We start from the raw sequence: 25,632 nt of genomic DNA, 5'->3' as shown, positions 1-25,632 counted from the left end.
TTTTTTTTTTTTTTTTGCAGAGGACCAAAAAGAAAAGATTGGTCCAGAGTTGCCCTTAATTCTGTCCCTCATTTGTGTTTCTGTTAAGGTTTCTTAGCCTCTGTCCCTCAGATTACAGTTAATGACAGGGTTGTTGAGCACTCTTCAGGCTCTCATGGGATGGTGCCAAGGCCGGCCTAAGACAAATTCCAGGCTACTGACAGCCATTCCAGGAGGTCTGTCATCTGTTCCAGTGAACAAATGCTTTTCCTGTGCCTTCCCTGAAGTACTTAGTTCTCCTGGAGAAAACCCAGCTAAGGATGGGCAGCAGCTACAAGATTAGCCAACACAGAGAATTGTTACTTTAGTAGGTATCATTATTGGAATCTGTTTACAATGTATGAAGTTGATATATTTTCCCAATACTCACACTTTTTTAAAACAAATTTTTTTGAATGCTTACCATGTGCCAGTCATTGTTCCAGGCGCTTGGGTTATATCAGTGAACAAAACTGACATGGGTTCCAGCCTGTGTGGAGTTTCCATTCCAGCAGGGAGTAGATAATAAACATATAAATTATATGGTATGTTAGAAAATGTCAGGTATTTTGGAGAAAAGAAAATCTGAGGTGGAATGAATGGGGGTTAGTTGTAGGAGAGGAAGTCTGAGAGCTAAGTCCTGGGCCAGGTGTTGTTGCCCTCTACTAAGATGTGGAAAGCTGCTGATGGGAAGTCCACTGGGCATCCGAGTAGAAATGTCCAGTGGGCAGTTGGGTGTGTAAGGCTGGAGTTAGGAAGAGAGGTCTGGGCTGAGGATAAGACCTTTGGGGGTCAGAGGCATATAACTGGTATTTAAGCCTTGGGACTGGATGAAGTCACTCAGGAAGTGAGTGAGGATGGAGAAAAGCAGTCCAAGAATTGCATGCTGGAAGATTCCCAGATGCCTTCAAAGAAGCCGACATTAACAGACGAGTCCAAATTGTGGGTCATTGTACTGGCAGGGAGACTGTTCTAGATTAAAGGAGACCAATTTTCTTGGTTTGAAATTTTTCAAAATGAAAAGTGTGTGAGGGAAAAAGAAGTCAAAATTTAAAATATATTTTGCTGCCAAAGAATAATCAGCCGCAGGGGGGGAAAAGCAACTCCTACTGAAGTTTCAGATCCGTTAATTTTCCTTCAGCAGCAGCAAGATTTTTGTTTCTTTCTGGATTCTAGAGAGCATCTTTTCAAAGAGGATAAGAGTGGGGATGACAGGAAGTATTGATTATCTATGTGCCAGGCGTTGTGCTGCATGTTTCCACATACATTAGAGGCGTTGTTTCTGGATTTCTCTATTCCAGCTTGTCTCCTTGGCAAATTCTGTCCCGTCTTTTACATTGCAGATATCTCCCCCTCCTCCTCTGCAGACTTCCCCAACTCACACTCTTATGCTCCTACTGCTGCTTACTGGGCAGCTGTTTTCTCGTAATGTAATTACTTGTTTGCATATCTGTCTCTTGCACAAATGAATTAAATGAGGATAAGAAATCTGTTCTAACTCCAGTGGCCAGTGAAGAGTCTGGCACGCTGAAGGCACTTACTAAGTAAGCGCTGAGTTGACTAATAGCTCATGTAATCATCACTCTTCAAGGTAGTTATTATTATGCTCATTTTACTAATTGGTTATTTGAAGCTCAGAGAAATTAACTTGTTCAGGGTTTTTTAAAAAAAAAAATTAATTGGCAAGGGCAAGTTTCTGTACAGGGTATGAAGCCACTCTACCCCACTGCTTAAAAAACACAGCTTCAAAATAGTATCTGTGAGATAGGGACTTATCCAATCAGTGCTCAGATATTCCAGTATTCTTGTCTGAAAGCTAGATTTTGGATTTTCCTGGCCCCTATGAAATTAAATATGCCCATCAACATAGAGGACAAATTAAAAGTTTAAATGTGTTTCCTGTAGGAAGCTGTAATAGACATCAACTGAGAGATATGTTGCTTCTGAATGATTTATAAGTATTAGCTGAGAGAATAGGCAAATCTATAGAGACAGAAAGTAGATTAGTGGTTGGGTAACGGGATGACTGCTAATTAGTGTGAGGGTTTTTTTGAGGGGTATGACAAAATGCTCTAATATTAGATTGTGGTAATCGCTGCACAACTGAATGTACTACAAACCATTGACTTGCATACTTTAAATGGGTGGATTCTTTAGTATGTTAATTATATCTCAGTAAATCCCTTTTAAAAGGCATTAGCTGGGAACAAGAAATGGTTGGTCATCAGATTTTCCAGCATTCTTTCAGAATACAAATAACTTCAGTAGCTTATATGTAGTTGTGTTATTGTCTCTATTATCTTCACTCTTAGAGGAAAACTCTTCCTTTGTACGACTAAGTAGTTCGGGGGTGGGGGGAGGGTGTTTGTTTTTTTTATATGTGTGCCCTTTTAGTTTTAATTGTGTCACTCAAATGAGACTGTCAGTGTCCCCTAGCTCCTAGCCTCCTTCCTTCATCTGGGCAGTGAGCATGATGAACATGCTCACACAGCCTGCTAATTACCAGCTGAGCCTCACAGTGAAGGGAAAGGTGTCATGAAGTCCCTGGCCCAGGAGAGGGTCATAGACTCTCATAGGCTGCTGTGCTGGCTTCGGGGCTAGGAGCCTTGCTCTCACAGCAGGGAGAAAGTGATGCCTAATTTCCCAAAGCAAATGGTTGATAGTATGTGAGGATGAATCAAAGAATTCAGTAGTCCACCCTTCACATCTTTAGTTGATCACATTAATTTTGTTTTGTTTTCATTCCCTCAAATCATCTGTACATGGCAGGGTTGGCCAGCCTCATTTTAGCAGAACTTATCTCAAGCCAGTGATTGCTAAAGCACCTTTTCTAACATTTTGGCCATGATGCAGTCATGCATTCACATTGTGGATCATTGTGATAAAAGCAAATGCTCTGAGGGGATCCCAGAGTGCAAAGAAACGAGATTCGTTCGAGATTTGTCCATCACTCAGCAGTGGGATTGGGTGACAGGAACCTTGAAGAATAATCTACATGTCTAAATGAAAAGGCTGCTTTAGCAACCAGGGTTGGCAGATTAAGGAAAGAGACTCTACTTACCGTTTCCTCTTGCCTTAGAGAGGGAGGATGGGAATTCTTTTTTGGTGGTCAATGCAATGAGTGATGCAATGAGTAAACATCTTCCATCTATTAAAGAGAAACTATTTTGTGGTTATACAGATTGCCCAGCTGTGGTTAGCCTCTATGAGAACCATTTCCTGCGTGAAGTAAAAAGAAAGTGTCCTGCTTTCTCTAACAAACTCTGTGGGAACAGATATTTCTCTTTGTTTTAAATTTCATTGCCTTAGCAAAGTGACATCGTGGGCTCAGGCTGAGAAAGCCCCCTTCTTTTGATCACTCTTGTGCAGATAATTGCTCTTCAAATTCTGGATTGTAAGGGTACTGTGTCAAGGGGAAACTGCTGATGCTGGTGATAGTGTGCCCTAGCTTTTTGAGGAGCAGGGGGAGCTGCCCTGGGGAGGTGGGCTGGTTGAGGTCTGAGCCTCGAGTTGCCCATTAAGTTAGCAGGATTATGGCTTCTAAGAGGCAGAAGAAGATACCCTGGCAACTAAGTGAGCAAGCACCGTGACAGATGCCATCATGAGAGGGATTTGGAGTCAGGCCCCAGCAGGAGTGCCAAGTGCTGCAAAGGACCTTTGTTACCACTTTAGCCTCGTTAGTGAAAGGACCATAAAACACACTCCTCTCCAGACAGAACTTTGAGGTGTCAGGAATCACAGCTGTGTCCAACGTCTGTATCCTTCTCATTTGGAATTTAGCATGCTTATTTAGTAGCTGTGAGAAGTTTTGGGTGTTTTTTTTTTTTTTTACGGGGGGGTAATTTTGCAAAATGTATGCTAGCCAACTTGTGAGTTTCATAGAAAGCCAAGTGGTTAACGTGCTTACCCGTTTCTAAAAAGGAGTACGGGCATGACTTGTTCTCAGTGAGGTCTGTGTGATGTCAGACTAAAGGAATAGTTCTGGTCTGCCTGAAAACACTCCTACATCCTGAAACTTTAACCTGATGTCAACCTGGGTGGTACCCAGGAATTTAAAATGTATTTTATGTTGACATCCTCAGATATTTTCATGAGGAGATGAGATCTGCCTGGAAGAAAAAGAAAGCTGAACGTCAAAGAAAAAGCAGAATGCTGAGGTTTGAGAAAGCATGCCAACTCCCTAATCAGCAATTAGCCAAACAACCCATAATTGAGGCACATTTATCTTACATGCCCCGTGCTTTGCTTCTCAAGTTAACTAGTTTGAAAGATGTCCTGTTTACCCAACTGCACTTTCCTGATGGGAGTGATCAGGGTGAGTGTGGCTCCTGTTCTTAGCCCCGGCAGGTAGGCTGGCTGCAGACCCCCCCTGGCTTAGCACTGTCACAGGAGAAAGCCAACAAAGCTCACCTTAGAGAGGTCATTGACTGGTTAGCTACCAGATCCTGATTCAGCCTCATCTTTTCTTTGCCTCTGTGGCTGTGATTGTTTAAGAGCCCATATGGAACCAGTAACTGGAAAACAAGCTATGCTGTCCTCAGTTGAGCTCCCAGGGTTCTGCATAAAGAAAAATGTCATTATGCACTTTGTTAGAAGCTTTATTTAAAAATTCCTTTAAAATTCTGTCTCAGAAATATCAATGGCCTATTTGTGTTGGTCAGTAAGTTATTCTCCCGACTGTGCCTGATCATACAAATTACAGCAACAACAGTTTGCACCTGAGGGGGAAAGCATCCTCCCTCTCCAGGCATTATCCTCATTCCCCAAAAACTACACATTTCCTCCTTGGAGAGCCCCCAGGCTTCTTCACTCCCCAGTTGTGATAAAATGGAGGCCCTTCTCTGCTTTGCCATGACCCGCCACCATGGGAATGGCACAGGAAGGAAATTACTGGAGCAGAGGCAGGAAGGGATATGGCATTATCTCTTTCCCAGGGAATGAGATGAAACCACATGGGAGTGGGACAAAAGAGAAAGGAAACTCAAAAGCATCATTTTCTAGAGGTCTAGTGGGCCAGCCAGAAGAGATTTTCTTTGCCACTGACTTCTGTGTCACTTAACCCTTATACATACAGTCCCCTAGCTCCCTGAGAACAGTGTTCAGACATTTAGGTAAATGCTTCTGGGTTGGCTGGAGACCTCTGTTCTCACCATTGGCCTGTCCGATCTAGTAGGACTCTGCTGATGCCCCATAAATCCTGGCCTTTTTTCTAGTTACAGCTCTTTCACTGTTTAGAGACTTTCTTATAGCCAAAATTTTATCATCCCTTTGTGATTTTCTGAATATTTGTCCTTCAAATAGGATCCTTAGACTTGGTCAGGGTATTATAGGGTGAGGCACCAGAAATGAGCATTCAGAACTCTTGAAAGTATGGTCCTACATATTACACAGTAATTACAGACGGAGACCATGCTGGATTAAAAGATGAAAGGAGACTAATGAAACTTCAAACATGGAATTAAGTAGGTATGTTTCAGAGATATGTTATAAAGATGGAGAGCAGCTGAAATCAAATCAGACAAACTAAGTGCAATTCCTTCTTGGATTGGCATAAGAGCAATAACACTTAGTAGCAAAAAAATTTCTGTTTGTAGAAAAACTGTGAAGCTGCTGCTATTTGCCAGCTTTTATTTTTACCTTTTGCTGATAGGTGCCACTTTTTGTTGTTGTTGTTGCTGGCACTTTATCAATGTCAATAATAGATTTAAGAGTACTGACAATTTTGCAAGCCACAGAATGTTAAAGATCATGTGGAACTTATTGTGATACTTCTGGTTTTCCAGTTTCCTGAACCCGATGTCCCACAGAATACTGTCAGTATAAGGTTGGGAGGTGAATGGGATTTATTTTAAATATTTTTATTGATTTCCGAGAAGAAGGGAGAGGGAGAGAGATAGAAACATCAAGAGAGAATCATTGACTGGCTGCCTCCTGCATGCCCCTACTGGGGATCAAGCCCGAAACCTGGGCATGTGCCCTGACTGGGAATCGAACTGTGTGACCTTCAGGTTCATAGGTTGACACTCAACCACTGAGCAACACCGGCTGGGTGGTAAATGGGATTTAAACTCTCTCCCTAAGGTACTGCTGGCGTCCAGTCTGTTCATTGAGTGGTCTGGCCTTTGGGGAGATTACTTAGAGATTTACACAAGTGTGGAGTAAATTGGCCTAGGGCAGTGGTTCTCAACCTTTCTAATGCTGTGACCCTTTAATACAGTTCCTCATGTTGTGGTGACCCCCAACCATAAAATTATTTTTGTTGCTACTTCATAACTGTAATTTTGCTACTGTTATGAATCGTAATGTAAATATCTGTGTTTTCCGATTGGTCTTAGGCTCTACCACAGCGGTTACTAACTGCTAGCAGGGTCACCTAAGACAATCAGAAAACACAGATATTTACATTACAATTCATAACAGTAGCAAAATTACAGTTATGAAGTAGCAACGAAAATAATTTTATGGTTGGGGGTCACCACAGCATGAGGAACTGTATTGTTAAAGGGTCGCGGCATTAGACAGGTTGAGAACCACTGGCCTAGGGATTGGGACTTCACTTTTCATTCTTATGGATTTCAGCTAAATCCAAAGAAAATCTAAAAGAGAACACTGGTTCCAAGCAGATAGTTCTCACTAAAGAATTATCATCATAAACTTTCTTCCCATTATTCAGAAAGTACCATGCCATTTCCAGATCCTTGTATGGTTCTGGAAAATAGTCCATGTATGAGCTACAAAAAAGTCTGCTCCTGCATTGTAAACAGATGACAAATACTAAGAAAACTGCATATCTCTGCCAAAGAATCTTTGTTCCAAATAATTTGCATTTCAATGGTTATGCAAGTTATGAGATGGAAAGCATAGACTTGAGCCAGGCTCTGTATGTTTGAAGTTAAATAAAGATCAGTAGTGCTTCCAAGCACATGTGTTGACCCCATCCTTGCTGGTTCAGTTTTGGAGCTATCTTTTCTGGCTTGTCAGTTAAAGTATAATATTGAATCTTTTTGTTATGAGAAAAAATTGGGTCTGTTGTCAAGTCTTGGGGATTTAGTTCATTAAACATATAGCAATCATGTACCATGGCAAGGTTTTGTGCTACACTGTGACCGAATCAAAAATGTGTAAGACATGGGCCTGTATCCTATATTGAGATCCAGGACAACAGGGGAAATAAGAATGCATCCCCCCAAAATTAGCAATGATAGAAATTAGAGTGTGGAAGGCATCCCTAAAAGTTATCCCCATCTCCAGCATCAGCAAGATGGAGAAGACAGGCTGAATGTCAAAAGCACTGGGTACTAGTCCCAACTCTCCCTCTGTGAACTGGGCAGGTTTCTTAATCTTCTTGGAATCCTTCTTGGATTCTCTAAAAAAAAGGGGATTGAATTAAACAGCCTCATAGCTGCTCCCTCTGTGCCCTCCTAGTATGTGGTTACAGTTTGTGCCTGTATGATTATCTCATCTGTTAAATTTTCTCCTTGAAGCCAAAGATTATGCCTTGTATTGTGTCCACAGTTCCAAGTATAATGTCTGGTATACAGTAATTTCTCAGTAATCTCTGTTGGATTAATACAATGATGAATGACTCTAAATGTACCCCCAAACCTAAAAGTCTATTCTGTGGGATGGCTGGGTGCTTGAGCTGATTTTAAAGATAATGGGGAAAGATGTTCCCACTTTGCCTTCACAACCAGTTGTGTTCTGTCATCCTTTCTAGTTCCACTTAAGAAGTTACTTTTCCAGATTTCAGAGAGGAAGGGAGAAGGAGAGAGAGATAGAAACATCTATGATGAGAGAGACTCATTGATCGACCGCCTCCTGCACGCTCCCTACTGGGGATCGAGCCCACAACCCGGGTATGTGTTCTGACCGGGAATTGAACTGTGAGCTCCTGGATGGTAAGTCGAAGCTCAACCACTGAGACACACTAGCCAAGCTCCCGTACCTCTTATAAATAACAGTAGGATCCAGGGCCTCACTGAGGGTGGCCAGATAGAACAGTGCTTTTGCTACAGTTTGGGTGAACCTGAGTCCATGCTCATGGGGCTGGAGCCAAGCAAACACTTGCTATAATATCTTTATGACAGACTCAGCAGGATGGAGTTCATTTAGTTGCAATCAGTTTTCTCATGCTTACATTTCTGGAGCTAAAGAGAAATAGTAAATTCTAGCAAATTATCGCTGTAAACTTTGGATTCGGAGAGGAAAACGACAACTATCTTTTTTGTCCCTTTTCCTTTTCTGAGTTTCTGAATTTTTTTCTGTGAGGTCTTGGCTGGTATCTGGTGTTGGGAGAGGTCATTGGGTGAGGTGGGAAGGGAATTGAAGATATAATTGCTGATGGATAGAAAACTGGACAGAATACACAAGAAGAAAAAGCTTGGTAAGAGTCTTTCACCAGCCCTAGCTGGTTTGGCTCGGTGGATGGAGCGTCAGCCTTTGCACTGAAGGGTCCCAGGTTTGATTCCAGTCAAGGGCACATGCCCAGGTAGTGTGCCCAATCCCCAAAGAGGGGCGTGCAGGAGGCGGCCAATCAATGATTCTCTCTCATCATTGATGTTTCTGTTTCTCTCTCCCTCTCCTTCCTCTCTGAAATCAATAATATATATATATATTTTTTTTTAAAGAGTCTTTCACCAGAATGCCTACTGCACTCAGCCATGCTCCCTCTATGGTGGGAAGCTGGCTGGTTAGCTTAAAAGCCCTGCTCCTCAGACAGAATTAGTGTTTACATCAAACTGTGGTAGTAAGATCAATGGAGTAGTGTGACGTTCAGGAGGAGGTGGTTGAAATATCGTTGTTACATTGAAAAAATCTTGGCAACAATACTCTGGACATGTCTGAGTATAACATTCTGGATGTCATCTGTGAGTGAGCCAGTGCACAGTGCATTTCTTTGGACTTTGACTTGCAACAGGTGGGTGAGGATTCTCTTGAATGAAGTACTACGGTCTTCTCTGTGACACAGCTCACCACACTTTAGAACAAAACCAAAAAATCCATGGCTGGCGGTGGAGGTGGTCTGTGAAAGCCAATTTTCAGTAGTACCTTGCCCTTATGGCTTAGGCTTCAGAACAGAGAGAAATCAGTGGTGCTGGAACTGCATCGGTTCATGCTGACAGCAAATAGGTCTCCAAGGGAATTCTGACCTTCCTCTCCACAGCTTTGCAGTCTACTCAGCTGGCAAATGCCTATGGGAAACCAGTGCTGATTTACTGCCTTTCAACTCATCACAGAGATGGAGATGTACTGCCACGGTGCCCTCTGCAGTGTCCTTTCACAGCACAGAGAGCCAGCAACTCCTGCCCAGAGCTGATCCCTTCTTGCATGCTTTAGCTTTCCTGAAAGTCTGATAGGTGAACCTTAATGCAGAGATAGGGCCAAGGTCCTGGTAAACTTGCTTTTTGAGACCTGTGATGGCATGTCGCCAGGTTATGCCACTAAAGCTCCCTGTCAAGGTGGGAGAGTGAGTGGGACCTGGAAGGCCTGCAGGGACCCCACATGCCAGGTTCCAGGAAGAAAGTGCCGGTCTCTCTGTTACGATGAGCTTCTGTGTGTTCTGGCTGCTACTATAAATGTGTCATTCACTTTGATTTAGCTTCAAATAAAAGACAGGTAATTTTTCTTTCAAGACTATCAAATTAGGAAATTATAAACCATGTTAATGATCCAATGAAGACAGACTCGAAGCTTTCCCCTAAAGCATAATGGCACAGGTGACATTTTGCTGATGTTCAGGGTGAACAAGGCAAAGGGGGGCTGGTTATGGGTTTTTGCTTTGCTGGAAGTCTCTTCACTGCTATGCAGCAAAAAATCATTCTCTCATAGACTTCTCCAAGTGATTTGTGGGAGAGGTGGTCTAATCTGGGAATATCAGAACTGCAGGCTGAGGGGCACAGATGGTGTCCAAAGCCTGTGGTACTGCACTGATACAGTGGGGGAACCTGGTTGTTGAGAGCTGATTGGTGAATACAAGTGGAAATTGCTCCCCTTGGAATCTCCCAACTTAAAAGTGTTTTGAACACTTTTTATTCTACAAAGAGCTGCTTCTCTCCCACTGATTGGTGGTAACATTGTTGGGTTTATCAAGTGCCTGCTATTTTCAGGACCACATCCTGTTCTCTGGGGAGATTTGGAGTATCCACATAAGGAAAATCCTGTTTCTCTTAAACGTCTTAGATTTCTGTTGAAGCAGAATTTTAGGTAAGGCTTTAAGTGCAGGTAGGTTATTTGGGAAGTCATCCCAGCAAGCAGGAGTGGGGGGTAGGGGTGTGACAGTGAGTTAGGGAATGAGGAGAAGCCAATACAATTGTGTATTTCCAAGGCCACGAGGGCTCAATGCCACCAGAACTTCTGAGAAGCATTCAGAGTACCTCCTAGAATTGCCTGTGTGAGGACAGGAGACTGGGCCATTTGGCTACCAGCTCTTGTCCCCTTGAGGGTGGTCTCAATGGCATGAACTCCACCACATGTCCAGGCATTGCTTGTGACATGTAGGCAGGGTCAAAGGAGGCCCCTCAGTCAGAAATGGAAAGCCTCTAGGTGTGTGCTTTGGTGTTGTCAGCAGTGACTCTGAGCTTACTCAGAATTGACCAGTGTGGGGGACAGCTAAAATTAGAGTCCTCAAGCATCTGCTATGGAAAGGATTCATGCTATAATAGGAAAAGGACTGGGGTGCAATAGAAACACCACCAGGAGATAGCTAATCTAGAGATTGAGGGGAAGGGTCTTGGAAGGCTTGCTGGAGGGAGTGGTTTCTAAGCTGAGACAGGGCCAGATGAATGGGAGGCAGGTAGAGGTGAGGTAGAGGTTCAGGATTGTATAGTGGGAGCATAGGTTTCAAGGTTAGGTGTGGTGAGAGAAGATCAGGAGGAACTTTGTAAGTTAAGGCATTTAGACTTATTATAAGAGCAATAGGGGCCCAGGAAGAGACACTTAAGCAGAAAGACATGGTAAGCTTTGTGTTTTAGAAAATGCATTCTAATGTCAGCATGTAGAATAGATGCCAGGATAGAGCAGTTGGGGAGACGGGTGAAGAGGCTGCTGAATTATCCAGGTGAAAGGATATAACAATGCGAACCAAGTTACTGACAGTGAGGCAGGTGAGAAGTAAAAAGATTTGACATATTTAGTTTCTAATCATGCTCTGCTCCTGGTAAAATTGTGTGTGTGTGTTGATGAAGAGATTGTTGTAGGGAAAAAATTTTTAGAAGATATGATTGAAAGCTCATAAAGAGCCCTTTGGAAAATCCTCATGCAAATTGAGAAGTAAAATAGCTGTCAAAATATTTCAAGTAAACTCTCACCTTAGAGGCGAAATAGCACAGTGCACTGCTTCATCCTGGGTCTTCATTTTCTATTGGTTTGACCTTTGTTGTATCATTTAACCTCTTCAAACTTTATTTGTCCAGCTCAAGAAAAGTATTCTCATTAAGCCTTGAGATGAGGATGCCTGCCCAGCCTATTCTGAGTTGATCTTAAGCTAACAGCATGTAATGAGATAGGACCACAACAGGGAAGCTAATATCCTCTCAGTCAACATGAATACAGTGAGAGTGTGGAGGGAAATTTTTCAGCCCCAAGAATCTTGTGTGCAGTGTGGACACTGGCCTGTCAGTTCACTCCAGGGCAGAGGCAGGGACGCATCCTTCACCAGCTCTGTGTTGCAGGGAGATGGGGGTTTCAGAATGGTTAGTGTGACACAAGGTCATCTCGAAGCCTCCTCCTCCAACTCTGAGACACAGTGCTCCTCTTTCACAGGCCATAGGGGGAATAAGATAAGAAATGTTTATGAAGGCACTTGGAGAATCAGCATTCTGGGCAAGTGAAAAGTATTGATGTTATCAGTAGGTCTTATGATGTTGTTAGCTCATAGAGGTTTTTAAATGCTTTAACTCTCTTGCATATTCCAGGGAAGCAGAAAATAACTTCCAGTTTCCTGCATGCTGATATATAACTGGTTTCATGAAGAGGCCAAAAGCCGTATCCTTCCCCTAATACCACCTCTTGCTAACTAGCTGCTTTCTGTTTCTCTTATTTTATCACATAACATTGACTGGAAACATTTGACCTGCCAAGACTTGAACTTGGACATATGGGGTTTCTCCCACAGTCCATGATAGCAGCACCAGCAAATAGAACACAGGCTGTACATTCCCTGCTTTCAGGGTAAGGAATGTTCTCCACCTCCTGGGAAAAACCAGGACCCTGACTCACAGGAGTTGAAAGGAAACTGATCTCAGAATGCTTATAAGATATGTGACTTCTTGATCATCACTGTTGGGATCTGGTTCTCTTTCTCTTAAAAGAATTCCCTGGGGCTTTAGTGCACAAATGATGACAGTGATTCAGTATGGCTAACATGTATTGCACCTTTATTCTGTGCCAGGTGCTGTTTTAAGCACTTTACGAGTAAGATACTCTATAGCCCATGAGTAACTATTCACTTTGTAGATTAGGAAATCGAGGCAGATGTGGTTAGATAACTAGCCTCAAGTCAGTTAGAGCTGGAATATGAACCTAGGCATGTGATCCTAAAGCCATGTCTGAATCATGCTCTGCTTCTCCATCCTTGTAAGCAGAGACCTGTCAGAGCATGCAGAGGTCTTCAGGATTTTCTGTCTCCAGGTCCTTGAACGGTCAGAGGAAAAGTGCATTAGACTTCTGCTCTATTTGACGTGTTCTCCATTCTAGACAGAAAGTACCCTAGATCCAAACATGTCCCATTAAGATAAATACTTGAATCCAGGAAGCCCCATGCCAATCAGAAAAACCATTTATCAAGAGATTATAGTTTTCACATGTTTCATGTTTTCACTTTCCCTAGATTAAAAAGATCAAGTGGAATGAGCAGCCTTTTGGGAAAAATTGGAGCCAAGAAGCAGAAGATGAGCACCCTAGAGAAGTCCAAATTGGACTGGGAGAGCTTCAAGGAGGAAGAGGGCATTGGTGAAGAACTAGCCATCCACAATCGAGGAAAGGAAGGGTAAGAACGAATAGCTGCTATTCCTCTGAAAAACCCTAAGAACTCTGAAATAGTTTATTGTAGACAGGCCACCCAATTTAAATGAAAAATGTGAGTACTTTGGTTTGTCAGTGAAGTTCTGTTCTAAGTGGGGCAGGTCCTGGCAGTGAGAATACTACTGGAGGTGACAGGAAGGGAGGGCCATGTGAGCAGCACTTCTCTCAGGGACAGTCTCGACTGCTGATCTGAACTTGCTGAATTAACAGCTCCCGTGAACTCTAAGTCACCTCGTTAATTCACATGGTCAGATGTGGCTCACTGTATCAGTCTTGGCCTGACCTGAGTTATTTGGCCTTCTGAGAAGCCAAACTAACTCAGTGCTTCAAAAGCAGCCAACAGAATGCCTAGATGTCTCATTACCGTGGGATTTGTTTTTATCCATGTCATTATGATCCAGAGTGGGGCTTCACCCTTGGCTTCAGCCTGTATGACATGCCAGCCCTGGCCATCACTTGCAACCCCTTCCTCTTCATTTTGCAATACAAAGAGGATGTCCATAAACTATCTATTTAAGAATATCAAGAAAGAAAGTGTTCAGTGAGTACTTAGGAACCACAGAAGGGTAAGGAACAAAGCTAAACAGAAGTGGGTCCATGGCTCAAGGTCAACACTGCCCACCCCTAATAGTGACAGGAAGTGCTGTGTGGCTCATCAGACAGTCCTGGATGCTCATCACCCCAACCCTCACCAGTAAGGGCTATCTCTGAGGTACACTGGACATCTCTGAGGCTCAGCTCCTTCCCCAATAAAATTGGAATAATGATACCACCCCTAGTGGTTGTGAGGATCTCATGAAATACTACATGTAATATATGTATAATACATACAAGTAATATACATAAAGCCCTTTGCAGAATGCCTGTCACATAAAGTCACGCATTAAGTGGTAGGCACTTACATTATTTACAAGCTAAACTATAATAAAGACAGATGAGGGATTTATTTGGAGGGTTATGTATTTTAAATTAGGCTCTAAGATTATTTGAGTGAACTTGGATGCTGATCAGTATCAGTAGAAAAAAAATTTTTTTACTGACTTTATGAGCTTGTTTAACTACCAGACTTCTAAGTTAGTCTGTCAAAGATGGAATGTCACAGAACAGAGGCGGAAGTGCCAAAGCCACCTGGGAAGGCCCAGGTAAAGCGCAGACAGGAGTCAGTGTTATCTAGAGAAGGCTTCTGACATTTGCCCCAAACTTCCCCACTCCTTGACTCAGCTGTAGTCGCTTACATTTGCCTAGTGATCTAAGGCAGCAGAGGAACTGCCAGTATGTTTCTCTCAATATTGATTACTAGAGGCCTGGTGCATGAAAATTCATGCACTGGAGGGGGTCCCTCCTGCACCCTCTTGCATTCCAAGAGCCCTCGGGGGATGTCCAACTAATGGCTTAGGCCCACTCGCGGGAGGCGAAGTGGCCGGCCCCACCCCCCATTGCCCGGTGGCTACTGCCACCACTGGTGGCCTCCCTCTGCAGTGACTGGAGGGGCTATCAGGACAGTGTTGTCCCCGATTGCCGTCCCCTCCCTCTGCCCACTGGCACCCGCCTTGGCTGGCCTGGCACTGCCTGCTGGCTGGCCCCACCCCCCGCCAACTGGTCATTCCGCCCTTCAGTCGATTTGCATATTAAGCTTTTATTATATAGGATTCAGGTTGGACAATGTTCATTCTGCTTGAGCTAATAGAGGTCTTATAAAAATAAGGAGTGATGCTTTAAAGATAAGGGACAGTTAATAAATTTAAAGCTGGAAGAGAACACGAGATTGAAAAAGACATCTGGTCCATGAGGAGGACTTTTCAGGCAATGGAAAATTGAGGAACTGGGTTAGGAGGCAATTGATGGTATGCACCTTTTAAATTCGCCACATATATACCCTTTTGTCTGCTGTGGGCAATTCTCTCAGCTTTCATTATTTTGAAAATTTCCATGTGTTTCCTCATTCTTGAAGGAGACAGACGCACACACACATGTGAACAGATGAGATATGAGTCTCTCTCTGATATCTTTTATCTACACACACGTAATACAGAAGTCTCTATATTACGTGTGTGTAGATAAGTACTCTGCTTTTCCCTCCTTCTCTGAGACTTCCCCTGGCCAGGTGATTCTGCAGGTCTGATCAAGTTTTTCCAAGGCAGATTTGATGACTTCTGTGCTTTGCCTTTGGCTATTTTTACCCTTCACTCCTAGCTCCTGCAGGCAGATCAAAGGGCCCAAACCCCATCCTCTGGGTGTTTGTCCAAAGTTCAGGGGATAGGGTCACCCTTGTACAGAGCTGCTAAATCAGAGTCATACTTGTCTATCTCTTTAAATTCACCCTTAAATCAGGGGTGGGGAACCTATTTCCTGCCAAGGGCCATTTGAGTATTTATAACATCATTCATTGGCCATTCAAAATTATCAACTTAAAAATTAGCCTCCTATATTTGTTCAAACATTTAATTAACTCATCCATAATGCCTTGGCAGGGCCAGACCAAATGGTTTCCTGGGACTTATATGGCCTGTGGGCCGCACATTCCCCACCCCTGCTAGGAGCTTCCAATGCACAGCCAGGGTTGAGAATCACTTAGATTACAGCATCAGAATTCTAGAGATGACTTAACTAATGTCACCCCAATAAATGTAATAAAAATTTTTAAAAATTCTAGAGATGAGAGCAAGACAATCAGCTGCTGGGTGAGCCTTTCCAGCACATGGCAACTAGAGAGCCAACTTCAAAACATGATATCAAGAAGGGCAAGAAGATTCCTATTGAGAAGTGTGCCTAGTGCCACAGCGTTGAAGGGAGGGAAGCACAAGAACCAAACCTGTAAGGTCTTTTTGGGCAGAGGCAGGACAGGCCCCCAAATTCTCCTACACAGATGCCAACAAAGCCAGAGGCATCATCTAGGGAGAGGATCCTCTGCATGAAGATGTGGAGAATCCCCAGAAGTGTACCCCTGGAACAAAGTGATCTTTACTGAACAAAGAAGGGGAAAGGGGCACATATGATAACATCTCAAAAAAACTACCTATGAGTAATGATTGGCCTCCCCCATATTTATTATGAGATCGTGACCTTTTTACAAGCACCATATTTAAGTCGATCTTGTATAAGAATTCAGGTCATGACCCGTGATAAAATTATTCCTGTTAGGCAGTTCGGATTAAAATAAGATTCGATTGGGGTTAAAAGATTGTTGTGCTTTTTATGTTTTGAGGCTAATTCCAGTTTAGTAAGTGCTATCATGTTTTTGCCCTAGTAAAAATTTGATAGAATTTGAAGCTAGATTTGTTATTATTTCCAATTTTTTAAATAATGATTTTGCTATCTTAAAATATTCACATAAGGGAACAATGCACCTTGAGAAACAGCAGGCACAGGATCAGATCTGCAAAGAATTTTTAGGCAATGGAAATATCAGGTACAGATTTTTAACTTTAAAAAATAAATACCTGCACAGATTTGAAAAAGACAAAAATAATTTCTAGAAATGAAAAATATAATGACCATAATTAAAAACTAAATGATTAGATTTAACAATATATGAACCAGCTGAAAAAAGAATCCATGAACTGGAAAATAGTCAGAAGAAATTAATTCAGAATATAGTTCACAAAGGCAAAAAATTTGGAAGGGAAGTTAAGCACCTCGGAGGACAAAGTAGGAAAAGATGAAAGACACCTCTTTATAGACTTTTTAAAACACAAAAAATCCCAAGATAAATAAAATAGAAATTTAAATTAAAATAGACATAAAAGAGCAAAACTGCAGAAAACCAAAGACAAACAGAAAAATCTTAAGAGCAGCCAGAAAAAAGACAGTTCTGTGAAAGGAGGGGCATTAGACTGACACATGGCTTCTTATCTGCAACAGTACAAGCCACAGACACTGGAATGGTCTGTTCAAAGTGCAAAATAAACAACCCCCAACCTAGACTTCTGTATTACGTGTGTGTAGATAAAGATATGCGATTCATATCTCATCTGCTTACGAGTGTGTGCGTCTGTTTGTCTCCTTCAAGAATGAGGAAAAATATGGACATTTTCAAAATAATGAAAGCTGAAGAGTTGTCCCTAGCAGACAAAGAGGTATATATGTGGTGAATTTAAATGAGTGCCTATTATATAAAACAATAATGTTAATGTCTTGTATAGTGTTAGTTTTTTTTTTTCTTTCTTTCTTTTTAATCCTCACCCAAGGATATTTTTCCATTTATTTTTAGAGAGAGTGGAAGTGAGAGGGAAAGACAGAAATATCTATGTGAGAGAAATATATTAATTGGTTGCCTCCTGCACACACCCCAACCAGGGCCCGGGCCAGGGACGATCCTGCAACTGAGGTATGTGCCCTTAACCGGAATCCAACCCAGGACCCTTCGGTCTGTAAGCCAATGCTCTATCCACTGAGCCAAACTGGCTAGGGCAGGTTTTTTTCCTTAAAGCAACATAGTATTAAACACCTGGCAACTAATATATAAAAGTTGGAAGATGGTAAGTGGAGTTTAGTTTTTCAAAGATCTTTTATTATCCAGGAGGAGGGTAAAGGTGTTGATTAAATGTGCATATTTGGATAAATTCCAAAGGAATGGAGGGAGAATAATGAAATGATTTGTGAAAGAAGACACTAAAAGAGAATTAAAGAAACCAAACATGCAAGCCAAGTAATAAGCACAAAATAAAATGATAGCTTTACAACTTAATGTATAGTAGACAAAGGAGACTTTAAAGCAGATACATTACTAGAAATAAAGAAGGCAGTCTCATCATGATAAAAATGTTCAATTTATCTGGGAGATATAATAATGCAAATTCAAGTGTACCATTTTGCATTATCTACCGAAGCTCAGTGTAGTTATTCCCTGTGACTTAGCAATTTCACTCCTAGCTGTATTCCCAACAGAAATTCAGTTATATGGTCCCCAAAAGACAAATGTGAGAATTTAAATAACAGTACTTTTCATAATATGCCCAAACTAGAAACAACTCAAATGTCTATCAATAGTGTGACAGGCAACGTGTGATAGGTTCACACATGGGGATGCTCTTCAGCAATGGGAAGGAACATGAATAAATTTTAACAACATAACACAAAGATGTTCATGCAGTATGATTTCATTTCTCTGAAGGTCAAAAATAGGCAAAACTAGTGTGTCCGTTAGGTCACAAAAGCAAGTCACAAAAGAATACGCACAGTGTAAGTCTATGCCAAGTTCAAAATTCAGCACAACTAGCCTGTAACATGGAGGGAACAAAGACTTGAACAGAGAGCAAGGAAAGGCAGGCAAGCTCGCACCTGGGCAGCCTGGGTGCTGGGTGAGCTGCAGAGGCCTCCTTGAGGCTGGCAGCATTCTGCTTCTTGACCTGGTGATGGCCACATGCGTGTTTGCTTTATAGCAATTCATTTGTCTTGCCCATCTTATATACCTGTCTCTCTGTGTATTTGTGTTATGTTTTACCATAAACTGAGTTGAAACTGAATACAAATCCTGTCTTTACTACCAACCTGCCAAGTGCTCTAGTCCCAGGTTCTTTCTCTATAAAGTATACCTGTCAGGTTTATTATGGGAATTAAATAAGTAGAGGAAATGTCTGTCATGTTTGTAAATAGGAATCCCTCCCCACCCCCACCCCACTTCCACTTCCACTCCTTTCTCCCATTTGCCTTTATTGACCACCCCAAGTCTAGGGCCTTACAGAAAAGCTAGGTGCTTTATTCCTTTAAATCCCTTGCTGGTGTATTCCTGCCAACCCTTTAGGAATACTTTCCACAGTGGGTGCAAATACAGCTTGGGGGCATCTCCTCCTACTCTCCCTGGCAGACTTTTCTTCCTTCTCTGAGCTGTTAAACTTGGGAAGTCCCAGGGCTGAGCTCCTCACGTTCTCTCTCCTAACAAAGTTCACTAGTTCCACAGATTAGGTACGTTTTTCTGATGACTCCCCAAAAAGCAGCCATTCCATTGAGCTCCAGACTCCCATATCACTTGTTTAGTTGACATCTCCATGTCCAAGGCACATATCAAAGTTAACATCCCAAACTACATGCCTATTTTCTTTCCATAAACAGACTCCCTCAGACTTCCCAAAAATTGGCACCATCACCATCCGCCCAACTGTTAAAAGGAAAACCTAGGAGTCATCCTTGGTTTCCTCTCTTTCCACTCATACCCTGCCCACCTCTCTTCCTCTTCTCCCATGCTCATGGCAGTCCAGTCTCTGTAGTGCTCCTCCAGACCCTCCTCCACGATGGGCTCGCCTCAGATGCCACTCTCTAGCACAGTCCCACCCCAGGGACCCTCAATCACATCACCCTGTTTGATTTTCTCCATTACACTTACTACCAACTGGTGCATGTCATTGTGTTTGGTTTCCTATATAGTAAGTTCCCAAGGATGGGGTCTGGTTCACCACTTTGTCGCCAGCACCTCTAAGTGCATCTGCCCAGAGTAGGTGCTGAGCCACTGCGCTCAGTGCTCGTTCCTCTGGCTAGCTGACAGCCATAGCTGTGATTTGGAGCTCAGTAGGATTCGGATTCACCACCCAGAAAAGAAGGGTAGAATACATCCCAATGATGTCTCCACCCGGGCATCATTTTTGGTGAGCAAAGTTGGTTAAAATGCCTCCACCAAAGATGCTTTTCCTTTGAGCCCAGATTCCTAGGGTGCCGGGTCCAGCATTTCAGGATATGTGTTAGCAGTCTGCACTTGAGGCGTTTGGCATTGCTTCCCTCTCACTTGTACTAGTAAGTGATCCCACAGGTTCCCTAGCAGCAGAGGCCAGCAGGCTTTGGGGAAGGGATCAGTGCATAGAAAATGAGAGATATGGTTTGGGCTGATGATTGGAAACCAGGTGTGCTTGTGATTTGGAGAGGCATGAAAGGGAGAACAGAGAAAATAATTTTCTTTCTCCAAAGAATCTGTCTCCATGACCCCCAAGAGACACTATTTCAGAACCAGACCAATGTGGAGGTGAGATGGGAGGAAAGCAGTGGAGAAGAAAGTTAAAATCACCTCCTGTCACTCGGCCCTCAAGATGTTTGCAAGTTACAGCTCTTCTGTGGAGGGGGAGTCACAGGCTTGTGCACTATTAGACAGATTGCTTCTTTCGGTTGCATTTCTCAGGGCAAAAAGTGCCCATCTCATTACATCCACCCCAGAGCATTATTCTAGCCTCGGAACGCCTCCACTGCCTGTTGCTTTGGTGTTGGGTGTTGAAGTTCCCCCTTTCCTTATTGTGTCTGTACTGCGGTGAATGCTTATTGGCTGTGCTTGCAAGCCAACTAATAACGCAGCCCTAAAGCGTCCCAAGTTCTGTCCCTGCTTCAGTTGTCCCTGCATCTCCCGGTGCCTTTTCCTTCGCTGGCCAGTGGGCAAGAGGCCTCTGGTGGATGGGTGACCAGCCATGGAATGGGCTTTTGGGGGTGAGCACACCCATTTGGAGGTGAGGGTCTTCCCACCCTCACAGACCTCTGACGTCTCAGGAGGGTGGGTGGTCACCCTTTCATTTGTGGCATGAGCTTCCAGAAGTAGGTGCTGACATGCTCTCTGGAAGCATTTTTTTTTCTTTTCTTTTTTTTCTTTCTTTCTTTCTTTCTTTCTTTCTTTCTTTCTTTCTTTCTTTCTTTCTTTCTTTCTTTCTTTCTTTCCTTCCTTCCTTCCTTCCTTCCTTCCTTCCTTCCTTCCCTCCCTCCCTCCCTCCCTCCCTCCCTCCCTTCCTTCCTTCCTTCCTTCCTTTCCTTCCTTTCCTTCCTTTCTTTCTTTCCACTAAGTCTATATAACGGCTTGTCTCATAGAGGAGAGCACCGGAATAGGTTAGACTTTGTTGCTATAGCAAGCTCAAATTGTGTCAGACAGTGTCGATCATCTGCCACAGAGTGTTGCTTGCAATCCCTGGAAGCATTTTCTATCCTTCTCTTGTCCTCTTCCATTTTCCCTTCCTTCCTCATGGGCCTGGATCTCACGAAAATTGGTGGCAGAAAAGTAATTTGGGTTGAAAGAGCAAAAAGATGTCAGAGCCTGTTGTGTCTAACCTGGTTCTGAAAGGAAAGGCTAGAAAATCCCTGAGGTTTTGATGCCATTAGCACATTTTATTAATGAAAGTGAAGAACTGCTCTCTCTTAAATGGGCCACATAACGCAGTAGTAGAGGGAAAGGATGACACCCCTACGGCCTGCTTCCCAAATCAGCCTAGGTCCCAATTGGGGGTACAGCATTTCAGGTCAGAAAAGCACTTGTCAGCTGGCAGTTCTCTTCTGGGGCTGAACCTGCTTAAAGTGCCTGGAAACTTCCTGAGGCTCGGTTTACCTTGGAGGAGGGCTTTCCCCATGAGCCTTCCTCTTTCTGGAGCATTTGGTCCCTGGGTCCCTGTCCCAGCTGTCCTGGATTGTGAGCAGTCGAGTCAGAAATGGGAAGCAAGAATCCTGAAGTGCTCATAGCTATTTGGGGTTTTATTGTTTACAAAGCAGTTGTCACGGTTTCATTTTATCGTTAGAGTGGCACAGTAATTTTCATTCCTGTCTTACAGAGAAGAAAAATAAGGCACAGTATCTTGCCCAGAGTCACACAAATAGTAAATGCCATCCTTATCCTTGGCAGTTTTTCTCTCTCTCAGTGGTGGGGGCATCCCTGTCCAATAGAAATTTTGTTCCTGGTCAGCTCTTGGCAGTAAACCAAAGCCATCACAAGGATCCCGTTAGCAGCTGCAGATGGCTGTGAATGGGGAATGAAGTCAGCAGACCTGTCTTGATGGCCTTTGTCTGGAGTGCCCTTGAGAATTCAGTTGCATTCTGTACATGTGCCCCTCTTTGCTGCCTGAGGCCTCCCCTATACCTGAACTCTGCCTGCACCTGCCTCTTTAGCACCCAGCCTGGTTTCACTGTTGATAATCTCAAGGTCAGCTGGATCAGCACAGCTATCAGGAACCTTCAAGGCCATTATTCATGCTCAGCGTGCATCCTAATTTAAGTATCACTTCCTCTTCTTTATTTTTTAAATATATTTTTATTGGTTTCAGAGAGGAAAGGAGGAGGAGAGATAGAAACATCAATGATGAGAGAGAATTATTGATCAGCTGCCTCCTGCGCACCCCCATTGGGGATCGAGCCCGCAACCCGGGCACATGCCCTGACTGGGAATTGAACAGTGATCTCCTGGTTCATAGGTCGATGCTCAATCACTGAGCCATGCCGACTGGGTCACTTCCTCTTCTTTAAAAGAAAGTCAAGAAGAAAGACCACAAATTCTCAAAGCCACATACCATACTTCCTTTTCCTTACCACTGACCTGCTCTCTCAGACTGGTAGCACTGGATCGTGGCTCTCTTGAAACATGCCCTAAATTCCTCTTGAGCTACAGCTCACTCTTTTTTTTCTGCTGGAACTTTGAGGGGCATTTAAAGCACACTGCTGTCAAAACGCTGATCCCACTGTGATCTGCACCCAGGGCTGGTTGGCTGGGGTGGGGAGAAATGGTGGTTTTAGTGTGACAGAGCCCTTCAGTTGATTTTGATTAACAGTCCCCACTGGAGAATCCTGGGTCCTTTGGTGACAGATGGGAGGGGAATTTGTTCTGCCATGTGTCTACCTCCCACTAGTCTCCCTTATTTTTCCTGTGTATCAAAAAGGGGTCCCATGTCTGTGGCTTCTCCATCTACCAGGGAATCTGAAATTCAAATTTAATGGGCATCCTGTATTTCACTTGCAAAATATGACAACCTAACCTTGAGGGCTTATGTCAAACCTAGGAGCAGACCCTACCCTGGTGTTTCAGCCATTCTGGCTTCTAGTTGGCAGAGTTTATTTTAAAAAATATATTGTTAATGATTTCAGAGAGGAAGGGGGAGGGAGAGAGTGATAGAAACATCAATGATGAAAGAGAATCATCGATTGGCTGACTCCTGCACCACTCACAGTGGGGATCGAGCCCGCAACCCGGGCATGTGCCCTGACCAGAAATCGAACCATTGACCTCCTGGTTCATAGATCGACCCTCAGCCACTGAACCACGCCAGGCTATAGTTGGCAGTTATGACACAGCCTCTTAGTTCCTAATCCCAGACCAGGTGGTAGCTGGCTACTAGTTGCTGATAACAGGCATCTAGAGAGTTGACTATTTCTCTTGGATCAATTGTCCTCAGGACCCTGACAGAAGCTAGCTTCCCAAAGTGATGGTGACAGCATTCACTGCCATTTTGTTGAGCACCTTCTCTGTGCTAACTAAATTGGCAAGGTTATGTGGCTTAGTCAGAGTCAAACAGCCAGCAAAGGCAGAGTCAGGATTCACATTTAGAGCCATCCTCTCTGTAGTAAGGCATAGGGTGGCCTGGCTGGAAAGCAGAAAGGAAAGCCTGCATTTCACAGGGTGCTGTGAGAGGGAAAGCAAGATCCGGAACTCCGCAAAGGAACACAAGTTCCTAAACCTCGTAAGGTTCTCACCATAAACGTAATGACCTTGTAATGACAGATGCACATTTTCCAAGATGCAACAAAGAAAAATTAGTGCAGAGATTCAATTATGTGTCCCATTTTCAATGGCAATTTTGCTCTCTCAAATAGATTAATTAGCAGCACAGATCCCCCTCCCTCAGGCAAATGTCGGCACACTTTATGGCAAAAAGGAGTATTGAAATGCAGCTGTGTCTCGCCTGCCTGCTTCATCCCTGTGCTTCCTTCCCATCCTGCCTGGGAGGACCCAGGGAAGCCTTGTCGACTGAACCTGGCCTCAGATTTAGGGAGCAAATCACCGACCTTTTAAGGGACCCCTGTATGTGGACTATGGGCAGCAGAGGCACTTGATCTCATTTCCTTAGAACAGTGGTCGGCAAACTGCAGCTTGCGAGCCGCGAGCCGCGGTTTGCCGCTCTGTTGACTGATGAGTTTGCCGACCACTGGGATAGGGGCTTAATCACAAGGAACAACAACAGCATGTAATTATTGGAATCGAGAGTCTAGGTCAGTGGTCAGCAAACTCATTAGTCAACAGAGTGGCAAACCGCAGCTCGCGAGCCGCAGTTTGCTGACCACTGCCTTAGAAGAATTTAGGGAAAGGTCTCTTCTGTCAACCTGGAGGCAACCTGACCCCACCTGGGTGGAGGATACATGGAGGAGGGAGGGTGAGGGGAAGGAAAGGGTGGAGGCAGTTAAATACCTTCCAACGTGAGCACTCTATGTACTTCTTCACTTCACCTTCCCTGCAGCCCTGTGAGGTGGTTTTTGCTACACTTCTTCCATTTTCAGATGACCTTTTTGACATTTTGATGTATATACGCAGGATGCATAGCCTCCTCTCCCCACCAACTCAGCACACCACTAAGCGAGCTGAACTCTGAACCTGTGCTTGGCTCCACCCCTGTTCTCTCTTTAAAGCCTTGTTACATTTTCCTGCCACCAAAGCCTCTCATGTACGTTCCCTTTGATAAGTTACTGCTTTCTTTTTTCATTCACATCTGAACCAGAAACATCCTTGTTTAGACCAAATGTGAGGGTCGTGTTACTGACCGTCGTGGGTGGTCATTCTGGGCACCAACTGTGGTCATCTGTTTGCCTTTGCTGTGATCGGTGATCCTGCTGCCCAAGTGGATCTGTTCACACCTAGGGGGATGGGATAGTGCAGCGGAGACACTGTCTCTTACTGGATTCTGACAAACATCTTTTTCATTTTCTTCTAGGTACATTGAACGGAAAGCTTTTCTAGACCGAGTGGATCACAGGCAATTTGAAATTGAGCGAGATCTCAGGCTGAGCAAAATGAAACCCTGATGGTGTGGGGGGACATTGGTAGCGGCTTAATCCTGTTTACAATGTGAGCTTCTTGTGGGTCTGTGAAATGTCTCTAGTGTTTTTCCTCGACTGTTTCCCAGCAAGACCTTTATTTTCTACATTGAATTTCTGTCTTTTGTATCTTCATCTCACATGGTTTCATTCATTTTTACTTTTAAAAGTTTGTTCTTAAATAAAAATTGGTCCTATAAGAGGCTGGTGAAGTTGATGACACCACTCGCCTTCTCTTTATTACATTCCAGGCCTGTCCTGCTGGCTACGGTGAGGATGTGAACTTGGGGGCCATGGGGTTCTTTCTGATGTCAGCCTGGCCCCAGAGACTGATGGCAGGGGGCTCCCAAGTCTTGGTGCAATGCCAGGTCCCTGGGCAGTTTAGTTCTCGGTTCTATTCGTGCTTCTCTCCATTCAGGATTAGTTACTGGTATAAAGTAAGGCTGAGCCCCAGCCAGTTTGGCTAAGTGGACAGAGCATTGGCCCGAGAACTGAAGGATCCCAGGATCCCAGGTTCGATTCCGATCAAGGGCACTTACCTCAGTTGCAGGATCAATCTCCCAGTCCCAGTAGGGGCGGGTGCAGGAGGCAACCAATTAATGTGTGTCTCTCATATTGATGTTTCTCTCTCTCTCTCTCTCTCTCTCTCTCTCTCTCTCTCTCTCTCTTTCTCTCTCTCCCCCTCCCTCCCTCCCCCTTTTTCTCTCTCTCTCTCTCTCTCTCTCTAGCCCTCCCCCCCCCCCCCCCCGCCAACTCCCTCCCTTCCATTCTCTCTAAAAATCAATGGGAAAAAATATCCTCAGGAGAGGATATAAAAAAAAAAAAGCAGCCTCAGAGCAGGCT

At 43.8% G+C, this 25,632-nt stretch overlaps 1 protein-coding gene across 1 annotated transcript in view; it reads left to right on the top strand.

The window, feature by feature from the left end:
- CFDP1 (craniofacial development protein 1) overlaps positions 1–25,325 on the top strand; it is a gene marked incomplete at its 5' end in the record, with an annotated part of 107,036 nt that extends 81,711 nt beyond the window's left edge. Inside the window, 2 exons of the mRNA XM_079799407.1 lie at positions 12,845–13,003; positions 24,687–25,325. Coding sequence (XP_079655533.1) covers positions 12,845–13,003; positions 24,687–24,777 — 250 coding nt within the window. The 3' untranslated portion in view covers positions 24,778–25,325. The remainder of the gene's footprint in view (positions 1–12,844; positions 13,004–24,686) is intronic.
- Positions 25,326–25,632: the final 307 nt, after the last annotated feature.

The sequence above is a fragment of the Cnephaeus nilssonii genome (genome assembly GCF_951640355.1).
Source record: "Cnephaeus nilssonii genome assembly, chromosome: 20".
NCBI classification, from domain to species: domain Eukaryota; kingdom Metazoa; phylum Chordata; class Mammalia; order Chiroptera; family Vespertilionidae; genus Cnephaeus; species Cnephaeus nilssonii.
This window is presented reverse-complemented; position numbering and strand designations above follow the sequence as displayed.